The 24296-nt window shown below is 37.5% G+C and overlaps 1 protein-coding gene across 2 annotated transcripts in view; it reads right to left on the bottom strand.

Moving 5' to 3' along the window:
- Nucleotides 1-24296, bottom strand: part of dmap1 (DNA methyltransferase 1 associated protein 1) — an 88584-nt gene that overhangs the window by 22614 nt on the left and 41674 nt on the right. For both annotated transcript variants that reach the window (XM_051933144.1, XM_028811265.2), the window contains exons 7-8: nt 18230-18415; nt 11083-11154 (exon numbers count right to left, since the gene is read on the bottom strand). In XM_051933144.1, the coding sequence (XP_051789104.1) occupies nt 11083-11154; nt 18230-18415 (258 nt within the window). The remainder of the gene's footprint in view (nt 1-11082; nt 11155-18229; nt 18416-24296) is intronic.

Raw genomic sequence — 24296 nt, 5'->3', positions numbered from 1 at the left:
CACATTTGCCAAAAAGAAAAAAATCAGAATTATAAGATTAAAACAGTATTGCTGCCTGTTGGAATAAGGCAGCTACATTTGCTCAGGTGCAGTGCATTCCTTTACCGATTCCCACTGCACCTGTACAGAGGACCAGGATCAGATCGAGTAACAGTAACCACCCTCACATCCCCCAGTGTCCTCGAGGAAGAATCTTTGCTGAACAGAGTCTGAAGAGCGACCTAAAAACACTGAAATCCAACTGACTTACTGTGATAGTTTGAGCTTACTGTCATATGTACAGAGTGCAATGAAATTCCTACTTGAAATGTTGCGACTACACTACAAAAGAGTTTTATTTATCAGCAAAAGTTTCAAAAATGACCTGCTTTTTGCCAACACAAATCAATCCTAACCTATTGAGACATTCTCTTTCATACTATTAATAATATAATAATAATAATAATAATATAATATTAATAAATAATACTATTTTACTAACTTGTTTTCAAGACCCAAAAAAATACAAACTAGGAGTGCAGCCCAAAAGGTTAATTAGTTTCAATACAAATGCTAAAATTACAACATTTTAAACTATTAAAATATCTTATGAGAAAAATTGTGCCAGCTCTCTGAATATGGAGTATATGGTGCTCACAGGAAGGCAATGGGCTCCATTTAATATTACATACAAACAGTCTGGGGAATCAACAATTGCCCTCTAAGTGTTCTAATGAGCCCATGTGTCAAAACCAGTGAACTTATCTTTTAGAACCTAATTAAAATTAATTGGATATTAAGTCTATAGAGTGCTGCTTATTTATTCACATTTTTTTGTTGCATGCATGGATTCCTCTATATACCACACAAAACTTGTAGATACAGTGCATCCCAAAAGTATTCACAGCGCATCACTTTTTCCACATTTTGTTATGTTACAGCCTTATTCCAAAATGGATTAAATTCATTTTTTTCCTCAGAATTCTACACACAACCCCCCATAATGACAATGTGAAAAAAGTTTACTTGAGATTTTTGCAAATTTATTAAAAATAAAAAAATTGAGAAAGCACATGTACATAAGTATTCACAGCCTTTGCCATGAAGCTCAAAATTGAGCTCAGGTGCATCCTGTTTCCCCTGATCATCCTTGAGATGTTTCTGCAGCTTAATTGGAGTCCACCTGTGGTAAAGTCAGTTGACTGGACATGATTTGGAAAGGCACACACCTGTCTATATAAGGTCCCACAGTTGACAGTTCATGTCAGAGCATAAACCAAGCATGAAGTCAAAGGGATTGTCTGTAGACCTCAGAGACAGGATTGTCTCGAGGCACAAATCTGGGGAAGGGTACAGAAAAATTTGTGCTACTTTGAAGGTCCCAATGAGCACAGTGGCCTCCATCATCCGTAAATAGAAGAAGTTCGAACCCACCAGGACTCTTCCTAGAGCTGGCCGGCCATCTAAACTGAGCGATTGGGGGAGAAGGGCCTTAGTCAGGGAGGTGACCAAGAACCCGATGGTCACTCTGTCAGAGCTCCAGAGATGCTCTGTGGAGAGAGGAGAACCTTCCAGGAGGACAACCATCTCTAAAGCAATCCAACAATCAGGCCTGTATGGTAGGGTGGCCAGCAAGAAGGAAGCCACTCCTTAGTAAAAGGCACATGGCAGCCCGCCTGGAGTTTGCCAAAAGGCACCTGAAGGACTCTCAGACCATGAGAAGGAAAATTCTCTGGTCTGATGAGACAAAGATTGAACTCTTTGGTATGAATGCCAGGCGTCACGTTTGGAGGAATCCAGGCACCGCTCATCACTAGACCTATACCATCCCTACAGTGAAGCATGGTGGTAGTAGCATCATGCTGTGGGGACTGGGAGACTAGTCAGGATAAAGGGAAAGATGACTAACAGCAATGTACAGTGACATCCTGGATGAAAACCTGCTCCAGAGCGCTCTTGACCTCAGACTGGGGCGACGGTTCATCTTTCAGCAGGACAACGACCCTAAGCACACAGCCAAGATATCAAAGGAGTGGCTTCAGGACAACTCTGTGAATGTCCTTGAGTGGCCCAGCCAGAGCCCAGACTTGAATCCGAATGAACATCTCTGGAGAGATCTTAAAATGGCTGTGTACCGACGGTTCCCATCCAACCTGATGGAGCTTGAGAGGTGCTGCAAAGAGGAATGGGTGAAACTGGCCAAGGATAGGTGTGCCAAGCTTGTGGCATCATATTCAAAAAGACTTAAGGCTGTAATTGCTGCCAAAGGTGCATCGACAAGTATTGAGCAAAGGCTGTGAATACTTATTTATGTACATGTGCTTTCTCAGTTTTTTTATTTTTAATAAATTTGCAAAAACCTCAAGTAAACTTTTTTCACGTTGTCATTATGGGGTGTTGTGTGTAGAATTCTGAGGAAAAAAATGAATTTAATCCATTTTGGAATAAGGCTGTAACATAACAAAAGGTGAAAAAAGTGATGCGCTGTGAATACTTTCCAGGTGCACTGTATATAAACTTCTTAAAGTATAGAATAGCTTTGATTAATAATATTATTAATATTAAAAGAAATATGTTTCTTTCTCAAAATCAGTTGGTGTTTTATTTATCCATTTTTGTAAAATGTCTGAAGCACATAGGCCATAGCAATGGAAAAACGCTACATAAAAATTAACTGCACCATATTTTTCATTAATTTTACTCTGTTACTATTACTACATCTATTGCCAATAATTTTCTAATGTTACTGTTGGCGTCCCTCTATAGCTGCTCTGTGGAAAGCACACTCACCTGTGGCATCCTGGTACGGCATGCTGACTGCTCTGTGGCTGACGTGACGGCTCTTCAGCGACTCATCAAATCAGCACAAATAACTACCAACACCTTGACTAGAGGACAGACACAGACCTCAATGTTTACGAAGGGCCAAAACAATCATTCGGGACCCATTCCACCTCGGCCACCACCTTTTACTCTGCTGCCTTCTGGAAGGCGTTATAATCCTATTAAGACACACACTTCCAGAGTACTGAAAAGCTTCGACCCGAGTGCTATTAGTGAACTACATTTTTCTTAAATAACTGTTTACTGCATCTTAGTGCTTTTGATCTTATGCCATTCACTGTCACCCATGGCATCAATGGGACAAAAGTCAGAAAATGGAATTACTCCACTATTTACTATTTGTATGTTTCCACCTTCAATGTTTCATTGGTTTTATTGATTTATATTAATGTATGTGTGCACTTTAAAATGCTGAGTATATGTTAAGTCTGTTGTAGATTCTGTTTTTATGACTGTATATGGTATGTACTATTCAGGGGACACACCAACATTTCGTTGTAGATCTGTACAATGACAATAAAATGCATTCTATTCTGTTCTATTCTATTTCTTGTTCTACTTGCCTTTATAATTAAGTCAGACCATTAAAAGATGCCAGGCACCATGTCTAAACAAACACAAACTGAAAGTCTAAAAGCCACACATGGCACAGCTGCTCTAACGCCACATAAATGAATCCTCCTTCAGTGGCTTGAGAGTTCTGGTTTCCCTCTTGTGAACCTCAAATCTTACCAGGCATGAACCCTGAATTAAAAACACTGCATGTCCCAAAAGCCCCTACAAAATCTGCCAAAGCTAACAGAAGGTGTTAACATATCATGGAAAAAAATAGCAAGAGCCAGCTCCTGCACCAGACATTGCCAAAGTAAACTTTACACATAGGATGAGTGGTGGCTCTGAGGCTAGGGACCTGCACTGGCAATCGGAAGGTTACCGGTTCGAATCCCGTAAATGCCAAAAAGGACTCTGCTCAGTTGGGCCCTTGAGCAAGGCTCTTAACCTGCAATTGCCGAGTGCTTTGAGTAGTTATTATTGAGTATTATTATTATTATCTCATATCTGTGTGTTTACTCCCACATTCTAAAAATGTGGACCTTAGGCATTCTGGTGAACTTAAACCGATCCTATAGGAGAGAGTATGGGTTTTGGCAAGTGTGCACAATTCAAATATCAGGCATTCAGTCAGATGCTCACAAGATACCAAAGACATTATTATTTAACAATACAGTAATCCCTCCTCCATCGCGGGGGTTGCGTTCCAGAGCCACCCGCGAAATAAGAAAATCCGCGAAGTAGAAACCATATGTTTATATGGTTATTTTTATATTGTCATGCTTGGGTCACAGATTTGCGCAGAAACACAGGAGGTTGTAGAGAGACAGGAATGTTATTCAAACACTGCAAACAAACATTTGTCTCTTTTTCAAAAGTTTAAACTGTGCTCCATGACAAGACAGAGATGACAGTTCTGTCTCACAATTAAAAGAATGCAAACATATCTTCCTCTTCAAAGGAGTGCGTGTCAGGAGCACAGGCTGTCAGAAACAGAGAGCAAAGCAAACAAATCAATATGGCTGTTTGGCTTAAGTATGCGAAGCACCGCGGCACAAAGCTGTTGAAGGCGGCAGCTCACACCCCCTCCGTCAGGAGCAGGGAGAGAGAGAGAGAGATAGAGAGAGACAGAGAAAAACAAAGTCAAAAATCAATACGTGCCCTTTGAGCTTTTAAGTATGCGAAGCACCGTGCAGCATACTTAAAAGCTTCACACAGAAGGTAGCAACGTGAAGATAATCTTTCAGCATTTTTAGATGAGCGTCCGTATCGTCTAGGTATGCGAACAGCCCCCCTGCTCACACCCCCTACGTCAGGATCAGAGAAAGTCAGCGCAAGAGAGAGAGAGAGAGAAAAGTAAGTTGGGTAGCTTCTCAGCCATCTGCCAATAGCGTCCCTTGTATGAAATCAACTGGGCAAACCAACTGAGGAAGCATGTACCAGAAATTAAAAGACCCATTGTCCGCAGAAACCCGCGAACCAGCAAAAAATCCGCGATATATATTTAAATATGCTTACATATAAAATCCGCGATAGAGTGAAGCCGCGAAAGGCGAAGAGTGATATAGCGAGGGATCACTGTACTGCAGCAAAAATATGCATTTCCAGAAAACCCTTCTTGTGCACAGCATTGAAGCACACTCAATTCAAGTTTAAGCTTTTGAATTCAAGACTCAACTGTCCCCTCCTCCCTTGGTCTTAACATATTCATAAAGAGCAGTAGGCCACAATTACATGACATCTATTAGCCTTGTGCAAAAAAGGCCACCAGGTTTATGTAAACAAGAAGAAAGTTGAAACCAAAGATCAGTCCTATCGAATGTCAATACCCAAATCTAAACCCAAAAACCGTAGTAAAAGAAATCAAAGCAAAGGTTGGAACTGGGAAATCTAAACAGTCCAACTAACACAAGCACAAAGACCGAGGAGGTTTTAATTTGACATCCACAGACTTGAATAGGGACACATTACAGAGACCAGTTCTTCTGTGGGTTACACCATCAACACACCAGTACAACTACGGGACAACAGCAACCAACAATAGTGATGCAACACGACAGTGCCCAGGAAGAAACAAAATGGTGACAAAACCAGCATTAAATCACTGCTAGTAATTGCTAATTATTTCAATGACAAAAATAAATAAATCTGATGGAGTGCCTCAAAAAACATATTGGAAAGTAACCATTAATAAAATATATGCCAATGTACAGAATCTGAACAGCTTCACTGTTATTTATCAGAGGGCCCTGACACCGCCCCAAAGAACTGACCTTGTGCTTGTTGAAGCATTTCAGATATGCACAAATACACAATCTACTTGCACCTGATCATGTTTGCAGGCGATTTTCTTTAACTTTTCATCAGTAATTGCACACATCTACTGTACCAGACAACACTCTGCAATGTTGATACCATGTGAAGCGACAAGGTAGCTAATGAATGAGCTATTACCATGCAGGACTCCTGACCAAACAAATGAGGGGGAGAGCTCTTCAATTTAAAACGTTTCACTGGCATGCATGAGCGGATTTCTGCTAATATTGTTTATTTAACAACGTTAGGAAAAATAAATATGGTTTGGATATAACTGGACACCTGACAATTACATTATACAAAACAACCAATCTGAATTTTTTCCATGAATGCTGTGATATTGTTGCTGGTTTTTCATTTTGGGTCTACACTGAAGCCCGCTGTATTAATAATTTTGTTATTACCGTTCTGTACAGAAACATAAAATAAAAAATTTTATTTTTGACCATCACTAAGATACAAAAATCGTCATTTTTGGGTGGGGTATTCCTTAAAGTGTTTAAAACTGACTGACACTGTTGTGTTCTTTTCCCCACATAAATATGGTAGCTTGTGAATGCCTGATATTATAATACAGAGATATAATCACTAAATGAAAACTAAAAGGTACATGGAGAAAAAAGTGATCTCCAAATGAAAAAAACACGTCTGGCTCATGGCACAGAACAATGGATAGCTCAGAAAAGTGACCTGAAATGGCAGCTGGAGGGCGTATGAATGAGAACAGGGACTGGCAGGGGGTCTCCCAGAGGCTTTAGTAGGGCCATAACAAACAAAAGACAAATACAACCACACCAGGGTGCGAGGAGGCAGAAAACTGTCCTTACCACAAATAAATAGGATGGGCATTCAGCTGTTTCACAAACCCAGCACTTTAAGGCTAAGCGTAGCCCGGGAGTGTAGGGTCCTCTAGAGGCACCTCTAGCCTGGTAGGTGTGTAGCCCAGGAAGGACAGGACTGTGCCAGTTCATACTTCAACCATGTGAAGAAGTACAAACATGTGGTATAATTTTTGGCAGTAGATATAAATTAGCTTCAGAAAGCCAGTGATGACAGGTCTAGTGTTTCTCCATAATGAAATGCTTTTGGAATAACCAAAGGACAAAGAGTTAGGACTAATATAAATGGACTATTTAAAGGAAAAGGCAACAAAGAATCTGTCTAAACAATCAACCAAATTTGAACATTTAAGTTTCCAGTTACATGGCATTCAACTTGATGTAAATCAAAAGCAAAAAGAAGAAATGATAACCTATGGGACAGGACAGAAAGACCACAAGTAACAGCTGTTGCAGAAACGTACCCCAGCAATAATGGACACCTTAAAAGTCATTAAAAACAGAACAATTTCAATATCTTTCTCAGTATAATATTTCAAAGACATTAAGCATGAAGTATTTTGGTGGGGACGTTACTGATAATGGTCTGCTAAAGCAGTGGTCTGATGTTTTGAACAGGATTTGTACTCCGAGCTCTCATGATTGGCTACATCTCTCAAAGACGCTTCAGCAAGTTGGGGCTGGGAGGTCAACCACCTTTCACTGGACCACTCCTTACCCTGATAACTAGCAGCACAAAATGAATACGAGGTCCTGCTGAACAGGAAAGATTAGAAACATTCCTGGCTATTTCTCAAGCACTATGGAAACAACTGTGATGAGAGACGAGGCTGGCGAGAGGCAAAACTGCCAGAGTTCAGTACCCATTTTTGGGTCATTGCTGGGCCCAGATGGCTACCTCCAGCCACATTTAGGCATTTTGATGCGGAAGACAATATCTCCCTGTTTGTGGTATTGGAGGGAAACAAAGACAGAAAGAAGAGGATATAAACAGGGTAACAGGCATGGTGTCAATCAACATGGGAAATATGGATCAGCTAACACAAACGTAAGATAGACAAGGACCTTGATCATCATCTTTATTGTACATTTTGAGGGCTAGCACAATTTTCTTCAGTGGTGTAAATATTAAAAATAAGTCAAAAGGCAAATCTAAAAATGGAGTATTTCAAATAGATATTGCATGTGATAGTTATGCAGAAAATCTTTTATTTAATTGGGCCAGTGGTAATGCTTGGTTGAGCACTGTGCAGACTGCAGTTTAATATTAACTAGCACAGAAACAGATTAGTGATTTCTTTAATGAAATCCACCACCTGCAATCTGGTGTGATCTGGAAATACACCACCCACTCATTATACTGTAGCTCATTACACTGCAGATTCAGTTAAGTTTATATTTATTGAATTGGCTCCCATTTTTAGTACATTGTAATAAAATTTTATTCAGGGCTACATCTATTCCACTTTTTATTTATTTATTTATTTATTTTTTTAAGAAGCACACTGGGGAGAAAAAAACCTGTTCCCAGTACAGGACAATAAAGGTAATATGGTCACTCAGTTTGAGGAAATCATTGGAAAGAAAAACAGAACCACTGCAACTTACTTAGCTATTGAATCATCAGAGTATTCTGCACACATTACAAATTCGACACTACTGAAGAGAAACAGAATTAATATACATTTGATACACCGCATTTTAAATGAGCTTAAGGACACATAATGTCATACTAAGTATGATAAATAACATGCGCAGGAAGGTAGACAGATCACCTAATAAGACAGCTACACTACAACAGTGAATTTTCTTCCACACATATATCTAGTTGCAGGTGTAATATTTTAATAATTAAATTTCAACACCTGCTACATTAAAAGCAAACTTATTGTGATACTTCAATTTTGCTAATGAGAACTTGTTCCTCTTTGGAAAAAGCACAAACTTAACCAAATTTTCCCTATTAATTGTTACGCTCCAACTGATGTGCCGCTAATCTAAATGGGTTGATTTTCACTCCTAAATGACTCGATCAGTAATCAGTAAATTGGCTGATCACAAAAATACTTTTTTTCTCCACTATCTGCTTTTCTAAGTTTTACATTAATTTATCTTTACTGCTCCTTTACGCAAAGTATTACTGTAGATGAGGAACTGCACATGTTTTTTGGGCCAAACTTTGTATAAATAGAGAATAGCCAGGCAGACATTAGAAGAGTGAAAAGACAGACATATTAGGTTTTACATTAAAGAAAGTGGAATAATAAACTGAGACAAAGGAACCAATGTTAGTTAGCTCAGAAAAAAATGTTATTGATACTTGTGTACATAATAAATGTAATGTAATTAAGCAATCACTGCAACAAAAGTATCTGAATGGTTTCAGGCAAGAATTTCTTGATTTTGAATAATTTGAAATGTAGTAAGTACAAAATAACACTGGATTAAAAAATAACATATCTGTCATGTAACTTTGATAGAATTTTAAAGGTAACACTTGTAGATCTAAGAATTGGGCAGTATGTTTGGAAAGTATGATAATGTATGCTTAGGTTCAATGTGTAACCAAAATTAAAAATAATCGCATTGCTATAAATTTATGTTCTTTATGAATGTGTGAAAAATCACAAATATAAATGGAAAAGAAAGAAAAGTGTATTCAATATAAGATTCACATCTTGCTATAAAAGTCTATGAATGTAAAAGTTGCAAACAGGCATGTTAATGATTAACTAAATGATTAACATTAACTGGGAACTCTGGAACCTGATACACCTCCACAAAATTAATAGCTTAAAATAACTTATCTTATCAGTTAAAAGATTGTTAACTTTGCTTTGGGGAATTTAAATTCTCTGCTGTAATGTAATTAATAACACAGAGTTACTCAGAAAAGTTGTTCATTGTAATAGACATGATGGTCGTATTTAAGGTAGAGGATCATTAGATCATTTTACATCAGGGAACAAGGAAGATTCCTTCAACAAATATTCTAAAAACATCTTAATGTTTGAGCATTTTAAGCAAGAGTATGAATTTCTACTAACTGTATAATCGTGTTTAAAACACATCTGTTATGCATTACCACAAATAAAACAAGCATGCCACTTGTCAAGTCCGCCTACAGCAAATCTACAATGAGTGTAACACAAGCAAAGTAAAGTTGCTGACCAGAATGCAGAGAAAAATACACAGTGACAGCAATCAGTGTCATGGATGGCAAAGGCTTCTGCCATGCAATTATCTTGAGCCATGGTAAAACATTCCATCCAGAAGCACCATTACAAGTCACAGAGAACAATGTTTTTACCAAGACGACACAAGATGCTAATAATGCAGCGTTTATGTGTTACTGAAATTGTCCACTTTTGACATCTCACTGTCCCATTTTGAGATCATTTGACTTTGTCACCTGATCCATATAAAAGCTAATGAAGGCTTAGTGTTGTTTTCATCAAAAAAAAACAAAAAAACTAATAGATAAACTACAATGCGTATCTCCTTGGCCTAAAAACAATGAGGTCACAAAAAATGTAATACCGAACTGACGTCCTTATTTTTAATTATGAGCTACCACTTTCAAAGATGTTTGGGAAGCTCATATTTTCCACTTGTGACATAGTACGTGAAATAGCATAGATGTAGAATAGTATGCAGCATAAATATATACTCACAAATGACATTTGGACTGAAGCAACAATCAAGAAGTACAGTATAACACAATAAATTGACAGATGATGTTGATGATACTACAAACACAACAGTTTCAAATTATACAAACAGCTAACAGACTTGCAGAGCAGCTAACTGCTGCTGTGAAGACGCATGGACAAAGTGGTTGTATGTTTTCACAAAAATGCACAGAACAATGTGGTCGTTAATCCATCCACCCCTGTGGACTGGACCTCAGCAACATCTCTCATACACTGAAAATTGCAGTATATGATGGATTTAACATGTATTTTCGCATATGAGAGGCAGAAGGCTAAGCACCAGCCCTATGACTGTTAACAGACTGTACACACAGCTGATTATAAAATGTGTCAGTATGCTCCAATTCCTAAACAAAAAAGCATAAAATGCTTTTCAGTAATGTAAAGTGACTGCTGGTGACAAGTTTTCACTTCACATTAAAACTACTCTTAAACAAAATTGTATAAATAGAACCCTTTAATGAGACATACATTACATCCTTGTCGGTGTTATTAAGGATGGTGTCTTTTTTTAACGGTTAATGATCATTACTCAATCAAACGGGGATCGGTCAACTACCTATTATTAAATATGAACAAAACTTGCATCAGTAGCTTTACACGTTTCCATGTACTAAAAACAGAATTTAAGTCCAGTATAATTCATCTATAAAGGGAATATAACAGCAAAGTGGGGAATAAAAACATTCTTAGCAATGGGAGTAAACAACTACAGAAAAAGCTAAAAATCAGGAATTTCTAACATATTCTTCAAATTCTGCAACAAGGCGGCGATTTCAATCAGGGATTAATATAGAAACATGGTAAAGGTTGACAAAAATAAGGGGCATGTTTCCTACCCTTTGGCTTCTGAGTGTGACACCTGCTGATTTGAAGTCTGGAAATTTGATGCCCGCTGTCTCAGGAACAGCCTGCAAATATAAACAAAGTTTGTCAGGAATACAATTAGGACAAAAAAAGTTTTGTTCTACCTCAGAAACAACATTCCACTTCAAAAAACGAAGCAGTTAGAGCCCTTAGTGATGTTGTCTTTTAAGAGTTTACTGAGAGAGGTCAGCCCTTCAAATCTGACAGGATTTCATACAAATGCAATATCATATTAAAGAATACAAATACAATTCAGTTACAGTTTATACATATTATAAATGCACTGAACAATACATGTCATTCTCAATAGCTTTTGAATATATTTATTGTAAATCCACTTCAAAGAATGCCAATGTTTGAATGTAACATAGCCGCTATACATTTTATTTAATAAGGCTGTGTCTGCTTTCCTCCTGTCATTTAGGAGCTTATATTCTTTCAACATGGCATTAAGTAGGGCTGCGAAATCTTGAGATATCTACAAGAGTGCTTGGATTATTATTAAAAAAAAAATAATGGAAAAATAAAAACAACTTTGACTTTAAAGCAGCAGCTCAGATGATGATACAGTCACTTATATCAAAAGCTGCCTGCTCAATCCTCCTGCAAGCCTTGTTGTGCGAACGCATTTCACAAAACATTTAACTGACAGGAAGTCTTCCACATATCACCCTCATTAGAAGGGGCTTGCTTTCATAGCTTCACTGCTGGTATAAAACGACTGTGCTTTGGCTCCCAACAAAATTAAACACTTAATCAAAACTGGTGTGGGTATACAGATATCACACCGCTGAAGCTGTGACATGTCGTGCTTGTTTTGTACAGCATATGGTCCTGCTAATTTGTATAACTTGTCAGGATCCTACAGTTTGCCAGATGCGCCACCTCAGCTAGGATGGATATATTTATTTGAAGATATTTATACTGGGAGGCTCTTTGAGCTAGCTTGTTTCTTAAGAAGCTCTGCTCACTTGGCGGACTGATATTTGAATTCTTCTCTTTTATTTTTTAGAGGATAACACTGTTTAAGTTTAATAAGGACAATGGTATTTGTTTTCCATTGGCATCTTCGGTCAAACCTATCAATCTTTTATTACCAGCAAAAGTACATAATCTACACTCTTTTAAAGACAATATTTAGATGGGTGGCAAAAAGATTTATTTAAATACTGTCAAATTGCCATACGAACCTTTCCACCCACAAATAAACCATTCAACAAAAATGTAACATTTAAACAGTGTATGGATAAAAATTAGACCTGTACTCTAACTGGAGTTAATTTATATCTTACTCCGACAATGCTCGTTTTTATAGTGGTTATCACTGAACTGCCATAAAACCATTCTGCAACAAAATGGTCTACTAATATCTACTTAAACTGCTGTTTTAACACACTGTTAATCCACACACAGAAATATGAACTGCTTTTAGATGTTGCTGTACATCAATTATCTCCAAAGCTATTGTTTAATGCCATTATTGCATTTGCACAATGATTCAGCACAACATTTTCAAATGCTGATTTTTAAGCAGTTATACAAAAGAGCCAGGAAGTACATGATGGGGACATTTTTTAAATTAACTAGGCCAAATGCTGTACTGTTCACTAAAATGTGCCTCTTCAACAGATGTTCAATAGATGACAACATTCTGATAAGGCTAAACTCTCGCATATGCTCCAAGGAAATAAACACATATATTCCTACTGGAGTGGCAACAACATACACTCTGCAAAATCCAAAATGTTTTTCCTAAAAAAAAAAAAATAAAGAGATAAGACGTTTTATATCAACCATAAAAGCTGCATAATCGGTGAAGTTTAACAAATGCTCACTATACATTCCTTTCCTGTTCACCTCTAAAGCAGCTTGAAATTTATTAATTTAACTGGCATTGTAGGGCAACCCACTTTAAGTGCCAGTACATCAAGGATTTACAGCGCCTGAAATATAACTGCTTTGCAGACGTCGGGCAGAACTAGAATTTGTGAAGAGTTTCCCCAAGATTAAGATGGACACCTCATTGGCAAAAACAACATAGGCAGTGAAAACATCAAGGTACAAAAAGTGTTCCTTAATGCAGACATTCAAGGCACAGTTAACAAATATACCCAACTGTGGAAGATCTAAAGCAGCTGTTCTAAATCCTTAGCAGCAAATATTTAAACATCTGCAGCTTTAAATTAGAGACAGAATCCTTGTCTACAAGGCCTTTAAACAAATCTGCATTTGTGTGCGGACATACTTATATACAATCATGAAAACAAAAACATATCTTTAAAGAAGTCATCCATAATATGGCTTTCTCCTGTTCAAAATAAGAAAATTAGAAAAGATTTACTTTAAACCCGTGGAGCTATGTTTTAAAAGAATGAGCTCTTTCAAATGTGTAATTAATTGCTTTCCAATTCAGTCCAAACTTTAACTGGTGTGTTTTAAAAAGAGCATTTTTAAAGTATTGGAGTGCCATGTTTTGTGATGACATCATTCAAATAACAACTTTACCAGAGGTGATCATGGAACATTTCAAGATGATTGATAAATTCACTGTGCAAGTTTTCAGACCATTGAATTTTAAATGTTTATAAGGAGTGAATAGCTTTAATTTCAGGCATGTTTTTAAAATTATATTTAACCGAGGAAGCTAACTAGTGTGACCAGCTGCTCAATAAATGGCAAGATTGCGAATTTTAGAAAGGTTAAAAAAGGAAATAATTACAGCAGACACAGTTCAATTCATGCAGAAAACCACAAAACCCACCTAACTGCAGACGTAAGTTTAGAGAGGTTTAGTTTCTAAACCATTTGCTCTATTTGTAGTTTGCAAATCTCAGCTGACAAAAGGACAAGTATGAAAAACATGGCTCTGTTATACCACCATCAATAAGCTGGTAAGGAAAATGCATCATAAAGTTCAGCACTGCATATGTACCCAACAAAACTTTCACTTTATGCATGACTTCTGACATTCCCAGAATCACTTCCATGATTTTGTGTAAAAATGTCCAGTTTTTTGACAACAAATAAGTAAATAGTGAGCTAGGCTTTGACACAATTTGAGAAATTTCTTGAAATGGAATGAACCAATATTCTCAAATCAAACTGTGCTGGGAGGATGACTTACATATTTAGCCACATGTCACATGCAGAGATATTTTAAATTACTTTGTCCTCTCCCTTGGAGTTGTTTAGGACCACAATGAAAAATATTCAGGACTAGTGAAGTCAATCAGAATCTTCACTTGAGTCCTTCTTCACAAACTGGATAGATTTTATATTAATGACTCAGTCAAATAAAAGTTTTTAATTCATTGAGCAGAGGCTCATCCAATCATTGGGTGAGGTGGAAATAATACATATTAACTCAACTACAATTCTTTTAAAGTTAACGCCTTTTATTTGTAGCCTTTTGTTCATAACATATTTTGTGTATGTGTTTTTAAGTAGTATAAGTAGTATATTGATTATAACCACCCATTAATTTTCTAACCTGCTGATTAGGTTCACAACTTTGCACTTGCAATGTTACTTTCCATTATAAAGCCACAACCAAAAATTGCAGTTGGTGTTCTTCATAAAGTCACCATGTTCTCTTTGCTGGTATAATTTAATCACTTTTCTAATACATCCTCTAAATCAAGGGAACTAAATTAACAATATTCAAAAGTTGGTATAGAGTGTGTTCCATTACAGAATACTCCCATTGTGCCACAAATGGCAATGTCATCTCTATACATTACTAAAATTCTGTGCAATTATGGTCCCAAACCTTTTAAGTGAATATTATCGCTATCATTCACTACTTCCCATTATCTGCCTAGAAAAACATGGTGTAGCCACTGCATTAGCACGTTTCTGACCAATTAGGATGTTGAGAATTTTAGCATGTCGGTGTTTAAAAATGCAGCAAAGGAGCCATCTCACAAATACCAGTAATGACAACAGCCTAAGTTACAAGGCATCTACTCTTCAGCTTCATCTGTGTCCAAGGACCAGAACTGAAACTGCAAAGATGTTGTTTATAATATTTTCAGGTTTTTAATTATTTGCCAGCAGTCTTATTGCATGTAGGGAGATGATAATAAAGTAGCAACTGTGAGGCTAGCATTTATAGAGTCATATCCAGATGTAAAAGGTTTTCTTCCTTGTTTCAAAAAATTTAAATCAAAGAATAAAAATGGTGATAAAACAGTATCTAATGGAGTTATGGAAGCACTAATGTGCTTAAAGCTATTAAAACTGGAACCTGACATTGTCAATAATAACTCTATAAAAAATATCACTCTTTTTTTTTAATGAAGCCAGTTGTGGTGATTAAATTTATATACATTTATATATCTGAATGAATGTAAGGGCAGTACTGGGCTTTCATTGATCTCTACAACTGTTCTTTTTTAACGTGGCAGAATGGTAGTACAGCACACATCTTTATTACAAAACAAAAAAAAACAAAGTTAGCACACAAGTTTTAATTTATTGTGGGTTTTCTAAATCCTCCACAGGGTCTAAATTATACATACAATACACCTAATTTTTGATTAAACATCTCTTAGCACATTTCACCCCGATTAAATGCTTCTGGTAGCCATCAAAAAGCTTCTAACAGAATTCTGGATATTTGACCACTGTTCCTGGCAGAATTGTTCAGGTTCAACCAAATGTGTTGGTTTCCTGGCATGGGCCTGACTTTTAAGTACAGCCCACATATTTTCAATGGGATTAACATCCAGACTTTGGGAAGAACATTCTAAACGATTAATGTTAGTCTGACTTAGCTATTCCAAAACTAGCTTTTATGTGTGTTAAGGGTTACTGACCTTATGGAAATCCAATTGTGTCCAAGTTTCAACGTTCTAGCTGATGGTTTGAGGTTATGCTGAAGAGTTCTGAATTAATCCTCCTTCATTACACCGTCAACCTTGTGTAATGCGCCAGTTCCACTGGCAGCAAAACAGCCCCAGATCATGATGCTACCGCCACTATGATTTTTTCTAGACCTTGGCAAAGTGACTACAACTCCAAATAATTGTATGAACTGGTGATCTTGGAGTCTGAAGTTGTTTAGAAATGGCTCAGAGAGACATTCCTCACGTGTGTAAATCTGCACTGAGCTCCTTGGATTTTGCCATTGTAATGCATGTTGGATAATGCAATGACTGTTGTCAAACAAGCCAATTCCTGAAGGTGGTACCTCAAGAGAAAAAGCTGAAAACCTCTGATCCTGAGATATCACATGATATTTACATATGTACTGTATGTGGCAATAGTCATATGTAGTTATGCATTTGGTTGTAGGGGGCAACTGGCTAATAGGTCCCTACAAGTTTTCATCACAGATCTAAGTCTCCTATTTTACTGCAAAAATATCACCACATCACCTCATTTTGGCAGTCAATTGATGTGAACTTCTGTAGTTAGCCGAGTGAATAATTATGTCAAGTTCAGCCACAATCTCAGCCCATCTTTTTTTTTTTCTTTCAAATAAACAGACATTTCTAATGGCTTCATAGTTCAATTAACGTTTCCTCTGTGTGCGCACAGTTTTTTCACTGGAAGCCAGTTCTTATCTGTGGAAATTGTATATGTTACACTTTCAGTTGTGTGTTCATTAGTGGTCAGCTCTCGCACACACAAGAGCCATCTCACTGTTTGGCTGCTTTCTATAGCAAGTCATAGAGAGCTACAATTGAATTACGGCGGGTATCACTATGAAACTGATGATCAATAGACATGTTGTGACTGTCTACAACTTGCAGCGATTATCTCAAGATTATGTAAATGATGGAAAGTTGGAAAAGTCATGTACTGTGATGTCAGCTAAAGCCATATGTCGTTTCTGCAAGATATTTCAATCAGACTATTGTTTTGGGAGTAACTTACTTTTAAACCTTTACACCCAATTTTACATTAATTACAATTTTTTCATATAACACCAACAGTTTGTATTCTGTAAATCAATGGGTCTTAATACTCTCACAGAGACTACATTAAACTTAAGTTTATTCCAAATTCTACACTGCTATCCTTTAAGCTTGAGCTACTTTAAAAAGTGAATGCTCCATTTAAAACTGGGTTTGCACCAAACATGTAGACTCTGATGTGATTTATTTTGGTGTGTGAATCTACAAATTCATTGAATTATTCAAACCTCTCTGCAATTGTATGCCTCTTCTATAAAAGGTAATGAATTAAAAAACACATTTCCTAACGTAATGCGCTGTAAATGCCAAACTGGTTTGCTACTACAGGTAAGTAGTATTTGGTGTAGCAAAATAATTAAAAAAGCACAACTAAGAAGCAGGTACAAGGGTACAGATGCCTACATTAAGCACTCAGAATCTGTTATTATGGGCTGCCTTATGAAGCATACATTGGTGAATGATGCTTAGTTTCTGCAGAAATTCTGTCTTTGGTCATCACCCATAAATTCAAAACACCATTCCCAGCGGTATCTGTCCTCCCATAACCGGGCAGTGCTCTGATGTGGTATGAGAAAAAAAAAATATGGGCATACTCTCGTAAAACTGAGCAACCAGTCAACAGGATGAGTAAGAAAATGGTTCTGAGGCAACAGCGCATGTTCATTGTTACAATGGTAGGGGTGAGAGAATGTGTTCTACTTAAAGCTTATTATATTTAGTACATCCTGAATAAATGATTCAGCTAACATGTATATAGGGGCTGTTTCACAGATTGTATACCACCCACTTGATAAAAGCTGCATATAAATGTATGCAATTTGCATTAAAGTAAAAAAAAAAAAGTATGAGAAGTACATGTCAGACTTGTGTCACAGGATTGTACAAATAAAGCAATGAAATAAAGGATCTCAAGGGTTTGTATTTTCCCCAATCACAAAAATTCCATTATAACAATTGTGCGACTGGAAAGCAGCATCAACATGTTCCCCGTTAACAATAATATACTGTATAAATGGAGTTGAAGCTACTTGCAAGTAATACTTTGTTTTGTAGAGTCTTGGGTGTATGTGTTCTGACATTGGGTGTTAATTTCAGAAAAAGTCTGTATTTTTGATTTACCTCTAAATAAATTAGTTGTAGTTTTCATAAAAGAATGGTAGAATTCAACTAGATGGTCTACGTAAAGTAGGTGACTCACTGGCTTTTCTGTCTCCCGTTTTTGGGGTAGTTTCTTTTTTGTAGCTTTCCGTTCTGCACGTCGCATCTCTGTAGTGGTGTCAGCAGCTGTAATGAGCTTTTGCAGGTCTTGTGCCTTCTTCTCCCTCTCTTTTTTCCTTGTCTCTATCTTTCTCAATTCCTGTATTAGATACTCTTCTTCTGCCACCTGCAGGAGACAGACAGCATTTACAAAAGGAAATTAGGGACTGTGAATATACTGTAATTCATCACAAACAGGACCTGCAAAGAAAAAGCAGTTTTAAACCAAAATAAAAAAGGCTTATCTTCAAGAAAAAGTACACCAGTTTACCACAGAAATGACAACAACTTAGACTCCAGATAGCTAAAACGGTACATTTCTTAAGCAGCACTTAATACATTTCAAAAACAAGATCAATACTTCAGCAGGCAAACCTTTAATGAGGGTTTCAAAGTAAATCAGTTTACACACAAGATCATTATAATAACGCATAGCTCTAATTGCCCGTGTTAGAGCTGCTATAAATAATTCTCCAATAATCTTTCCCCTTTGGCTAGATCAGAGGTGCTGGAGAATACAGCCTCACCTTTTTAACACTGCTAAATTCACGGCCACATTTAAACACCTTGTTACCAATAAAGGTCATTTTACTAAAATGGATAACTCTCCAGAGCTGGAAATAAATGTTCAATTTCTGTCACTTAATGAACACTGTAATGACAGTGAATTCTAAATACATTAAAAATAGTAAATACTCTTAGTTCAAAATAAGGTAATTGTTTACATTTTATTGCAATTAATCGTTACAACACAAAAAAGGCAGAACTAATATTTGAAAAATGTCCATGACACACTAAATGCAGTTGGTTGATCAAAGATAAGATACATATGCCTGCTTTCTTATAAACAAATGATTCATTTACAGATTAAATCTTAAATAATGCTGTAAATCTGTGGCAGGTTGGCACCCTGCCCGGGATTGGTTCCCGCCTTGTGCCCTGTGTTGGCTGGGATTGGCTCCAGCAGACCCCCCGTGACCCTGTGTTCGGATTCAGCGGGTTGGAAAATGGATGGATGGATAATGCTGTAAATATAAAAAATGTGTATCTACCCAAATTACGGAATAAATGAGCAGCCTGACACATATTTAGAAGATCTAATATAGCTCATAATGTTATATAAAATTCCCTTCTGTCTTCCTGCTTTAAATAAACTGTACCTGTTCCAACACAGTGTCTGCACCACTTTAGATGTTCCACCAAAGGATGTCAATGAATACTAAGTTTTTTCACTTGCAACATCTAAATGTGAAAGAAGGGCATTTCCTAAATAAATCTACAAATGAATAGTGCAGACTATTTTAAAACATTGAATGAAGAGCATGTCTATATGTAAGAAATGGTCCTAACATGAAGTGGTTGCCTACACTCGCAATCTAATAACAGACTGTAAAGAGAGAGGCTGCTTAAATGGACAAAACCTGCTAAAAAGAACAATAAAAACACATTAAAATGGTGCTCATGACAAACTTTTCAACTCTGAAGAACACAATACCAAAATGGAGTATAATATATCTCGACTCCATCATACCATGGAATGTTTCTTATAATACTCCCTATAAATAAGATACTGTATTATCAGAATTACAGTGGTGTGAAAAACTATTTGCCCCCTTCCTGATTTCTTATTCTTTTGCATGTTTGTCACACAAAATGTTTCTGATCATCAAACACATTTAACCATTAGTCAAATATAACACAAGTAAACACAAAATGCAGTTTTTAAATGATGGTTTTTATTATTTAGGGAGAAAAAAAATCCAAACCTACATGGCCCTGTGTGAAAAAGTAATTGCCCCCTTGTTAAAAAATAACCTAACTGTGGTGTATCACACCCGAGTTCAATTTCCATAGCCACCCCCAGGCCTGATTACTGCCACACCTGTTTCAATCAAGAAATCACTTAAATAGGAGCTGCCTGACACAGAGAAGTAGACCAAAAGCACCTCAAAAGCTAGACATCATGCCAAGATCCAAAGAAATTCAGGAACAAATGAGAACAGAAGTAATTGAGATCTATCAGTCTGGTAAAGGTTATAAAGCCATTTCTAAAGCTTTGGGAGTGCAGCGAACCACAGTGAGAGCCATTATCCACAAATGGCAAAAACATGGAACAGTGGTGAATCTTCCCAGGAGTGGCCGGCCGACCAAAATTACCCCAAGAGCGCAGAGACGACTCATCCGAGAGGTCACAAAAGACCACAGGACAACGTCTAAAGAACTGCAGGCCTCACTTGCCTCAATTAAGGTCAGTGTTCACGACTCCACCATAAGAAAGAGACTGGGCAAAAATGGCCTGCATGGCAGATTTCCAAGACGCAAACCACTGTTAAGCAAAAAGAACATTAGGGCTCGTCTCAATTTTGCTAAGAAACATCTCAATGATTGCCAAGACTTTTGGGAAAATACCTTGTGGACTGATGAGACAAAAGTTGAACTTTTTGGAAGGCAAATGTCCCGTTACATCTGGCGTAAAAGGAACACAGCATTTCAGAAAAAGAACATCATACCAACAGTAAAATATGGTGGTGGTAGTGTGATGGTCTGGGGTTGTTTTGCTGCTTCAGGACCTGGAAGGCTTGCTGTGATAGATGGAACCATGAATTCTACTGTCTACCAAAAAATCTCAAGCTGAAGCGATCTTGGGTGCTGCAACAGGACAATGACCCAAAACACACCAGCAAATCCACCTCTGAATGGCTGAAGAAAAACAAAATGAAGACTTTGGAGTGGCCTAGTCAAAGTCCTGACCTGAATCCAATTGAGATGCTATGGCATGACCTTAAAAAGGCGGTTCATGCTAGAAAACCCTCAAATAAAGCTGAATTACAACAATTTTGCAAAGATGAGTGGGCCAAAATTCCTCCAGAGCGCTGTAAAAGACTCATTGCAAGTTATCGCAAACGCTTGATTGCAGTTATTGCTGCTAAGGGTGGCCCAACCAGTTATTAGGTTCAGGGGGCAATTACTTTTTCACACAGGGCCATGTAGGTTTGGATTTTTTTTTCTCCCTAAATAATAAAAACCACCATTTACAAACTGCATTTTGTGTTTACTTGTGTTATATTTGACTAATGGTTAAATGTGTTTGATGATCAGAAACATTTTGTGTGACAAACATGCAAAAGAATAAGAAATCAGGAAGGGGGTAAATAGTTTTTCACACCACTGTATATTAATTTATGGTTACAAAAGCGACAGTCTTTTGACAAATACTAATCTAAATAAATGTTAAAAAAAGTCAACTTATTCTTTATAGAGCCGATGTGCATCCAAAAGAGAGTCCCCCTTTGAGATTCACCTGGTCAAACCCGTAACTCAAATAGAGGAAGGGAGAGGGGGGTGTGCCCTTGAAAAACGGCACCATCATGATCGCATAGGAAATGGACGAGCAGGGTTTGGTTTCCTGCTTGAAGACCAGTGCCCTCACAATCGTAAATGAAGTGACATTTTGGTGTCCCAGGCCAGTGCCTACTTATCGTATACCCAGAGCTGGTCCCATAACTCTTATTAACATACACATAGTACAGTTATTTCCAAATGTTTTGAGAAAGACACAAATATTACATTTTCACAAAGTTTGCTGCCTCCGTTTTTATTATGGCAATTTGCATATGCTCCAGAATGTTATGAAGAGTGCTCAGATGAATTGCAATTAATTGAAAAGTCCCTCTTTGCCATGAAAATGAACTTAACCCCAAAAAACTCATTTCCACTGCTGTTGTGAAGAAGGGCACCCAAGAAAGTCCAGCAAGTGCCAGGACTGTCTCCTAAAGTTGGTTCATCTGCGGGATCAGGGCACAACAGTGCAGAGCTTGCTCAGGAATGGCAGCAGACAGGTGTGAGTACATCTGCTCGCACAGTGAGGCGAAGACTTTTGGAGGATGGCCTGGTGTCAAGAAGGGCAGCAAAGAAGCCACTTCTCTCTAAGAAAAGCATCAGGAATAGACTGATATTCTGTAAAAGGTACAGGGATTGGATGACTGAGGACTGGGGGTAAAGTAATTTTCTCTGATGAATCCCATTTCTGATTGTTTGGGGCATCCGGAAAAAAGACAGTCCATAGAACAAAAGGTGAGCATTACCATCAGTCCTGTGTCATGCCAACAGTAAAACATCCATTCATGTGTATGGTTGCCTCTCAGCCAAGGGAGTGGGCTCACTCATAATTTTGCCTAACAACACAGCCATGAAAAAAGAATGGTACCAAAACATTCTTGTAGAGCAACTTCTCCCAACCATCCAAGAACAGTTTGGTGCCCAACAATACCTTTTCCAGCATGATGGAGCTCCGTGTCATAAGGCAAAAGTGATAACTAAGTGGCTCGGGGAACAAAACATCAAAATTTTGGGTCCATGGCCAGAAAACTCCCCAGAACTTAATCCCATTGAGAACTTGTGGTCAATCCTCAAGAAGCGGGTAGACAAACAAAAACCCACAAATTCTGCCAAACTCCAAACATTGATTATGCAAGAATGGACTGCCATCAGCCAGGATTTGGCCCAGAAGTTGATTGACAGCATGCCAGGGCGAATTGCAGAGGTCTTGAAAAAGAAGGGCCAACACTGCAAATATTGACTATTTGCATAAACTTAATTTGTAATTGTCAATAAAAGCCTTTGAAACGTATGAAATGCTTGTAATTATACTTTAATATACCACAGAAACATCTGACAAAAAGATCTAAAAACACTGAAGCAGCAAGCTTTATGAAAATCAATATTTGTGTCATTCTCAAAACTTTTGGCCACGACTGTATGTGTTTTTCAACACCACAGCCCTAAGTCAGAAGAGAAACTATTCAGATCTAGGACAGTTACAAAGGAACAAAGCAAAAAACAAACTTCATTATAGTTTATGCTTTGCTTTCTTCCCTCTACTGGACCAGAGGAAAATTTAGAATGCCAGAGTCATCAGACAATAAATCTGTTACAAGTGAATTTACAAATGGCGTTTTCAAAATGGTATTAAAAGTAAACTGTGATTACTGAGCCACAGGATAATAGCTGAGGGCACGACTTTTCACTGGCAAAAACAAACTGGGCCCACAGCATCTGTGAAGGTGAACACAGGAGGACATTTTTTTATCTTGTAACACCTGCTCAACTACAGAGAAAAGAAAGCTGAAATCAACTGTGTCCTTTTCTAGACTGACAGTTAAGAAGATAAACACTTCTACAGAATCACTGGAAGGGAATTATCAAAACAAAGTTAATAGCAGTGCATGATGGTTCTGCTGAACCCAATAGAATGTTAAAAAACAATAAATAAAAACGTCTTTACAACAGTGAGGAGCATGAACTGGGACAACACAAAATCATCCAGTCATTAATATACTGATATTATGTAAAACCTTGTTGCAATTACAACAATTTAGCAATAAATACTCAATACTGAATAACTGTGGCCTTTTTAATGAGCAACAGTTAATGACAGTGTTAAAATAGTAAGATATAGAAAGCCCATGCTGAAATTTCAAAGTAAAGGCTGAGTAAGCCCAGCCAAGGGACACAGAACAGACAGACAGACAGACAGACAGAAAAGAAGAATGAACTTCGGCAAGGGCTGGTGACTCAATGAGGGAACACAAGGCTACACTTTGACCAGCACAACTCAGGTGGTGGTGGTAAAGCATAATCTGCTTTCTTGGTTGAAGCAGACAAAGAGATGAAAATTAAGAGAATGTGTAGATTTCAGAGAATGGACTGTTGCAGAGGAGGTTAGTTGAATTGAAAAAAGAAAGGCAAGGGTTATGTAGAGTGAAAGGTGTAGAATGAATGGATAAACAGATGTTTTAGGTGGAGGTGGTGATAACACAGAAAAGCTGAACTGAGTTCATGGATAGCCCGAGAAAAATGGGTCTCACCCCAGAGATGTCCAAGACCACGAAAAGTGCACAAAGAGAATCTTTTACATACACTATAAGCCAAATATCTGGACAAACCCAGAAATTGCCATGTTTTTCATAGAAATGTACACTTTTTAATCAATGTAGCATTGAATGAAT

Source organism: Erpetoichthys calabaricus, chromosome 10 (assembly GCF_900747795.2).
Source record: "Erpetoichthys calabaricus chromosome 10, fErpCal1.3, whole genome shotgun sequence".
NCBI classification, from domain to species: domain Eukaryota; kingdom Metazoa; phylum Chordata; class Cladistia; order Polypteriformes; family Polypteridae; genus Erpetoichthys; species Erpetoichthys calabaricus.
The sequence above is the reverse complement of the archived record's forward strand: the minus strand, read 5'-3'. Positions and strand labels throughout refer to the sequence as shown.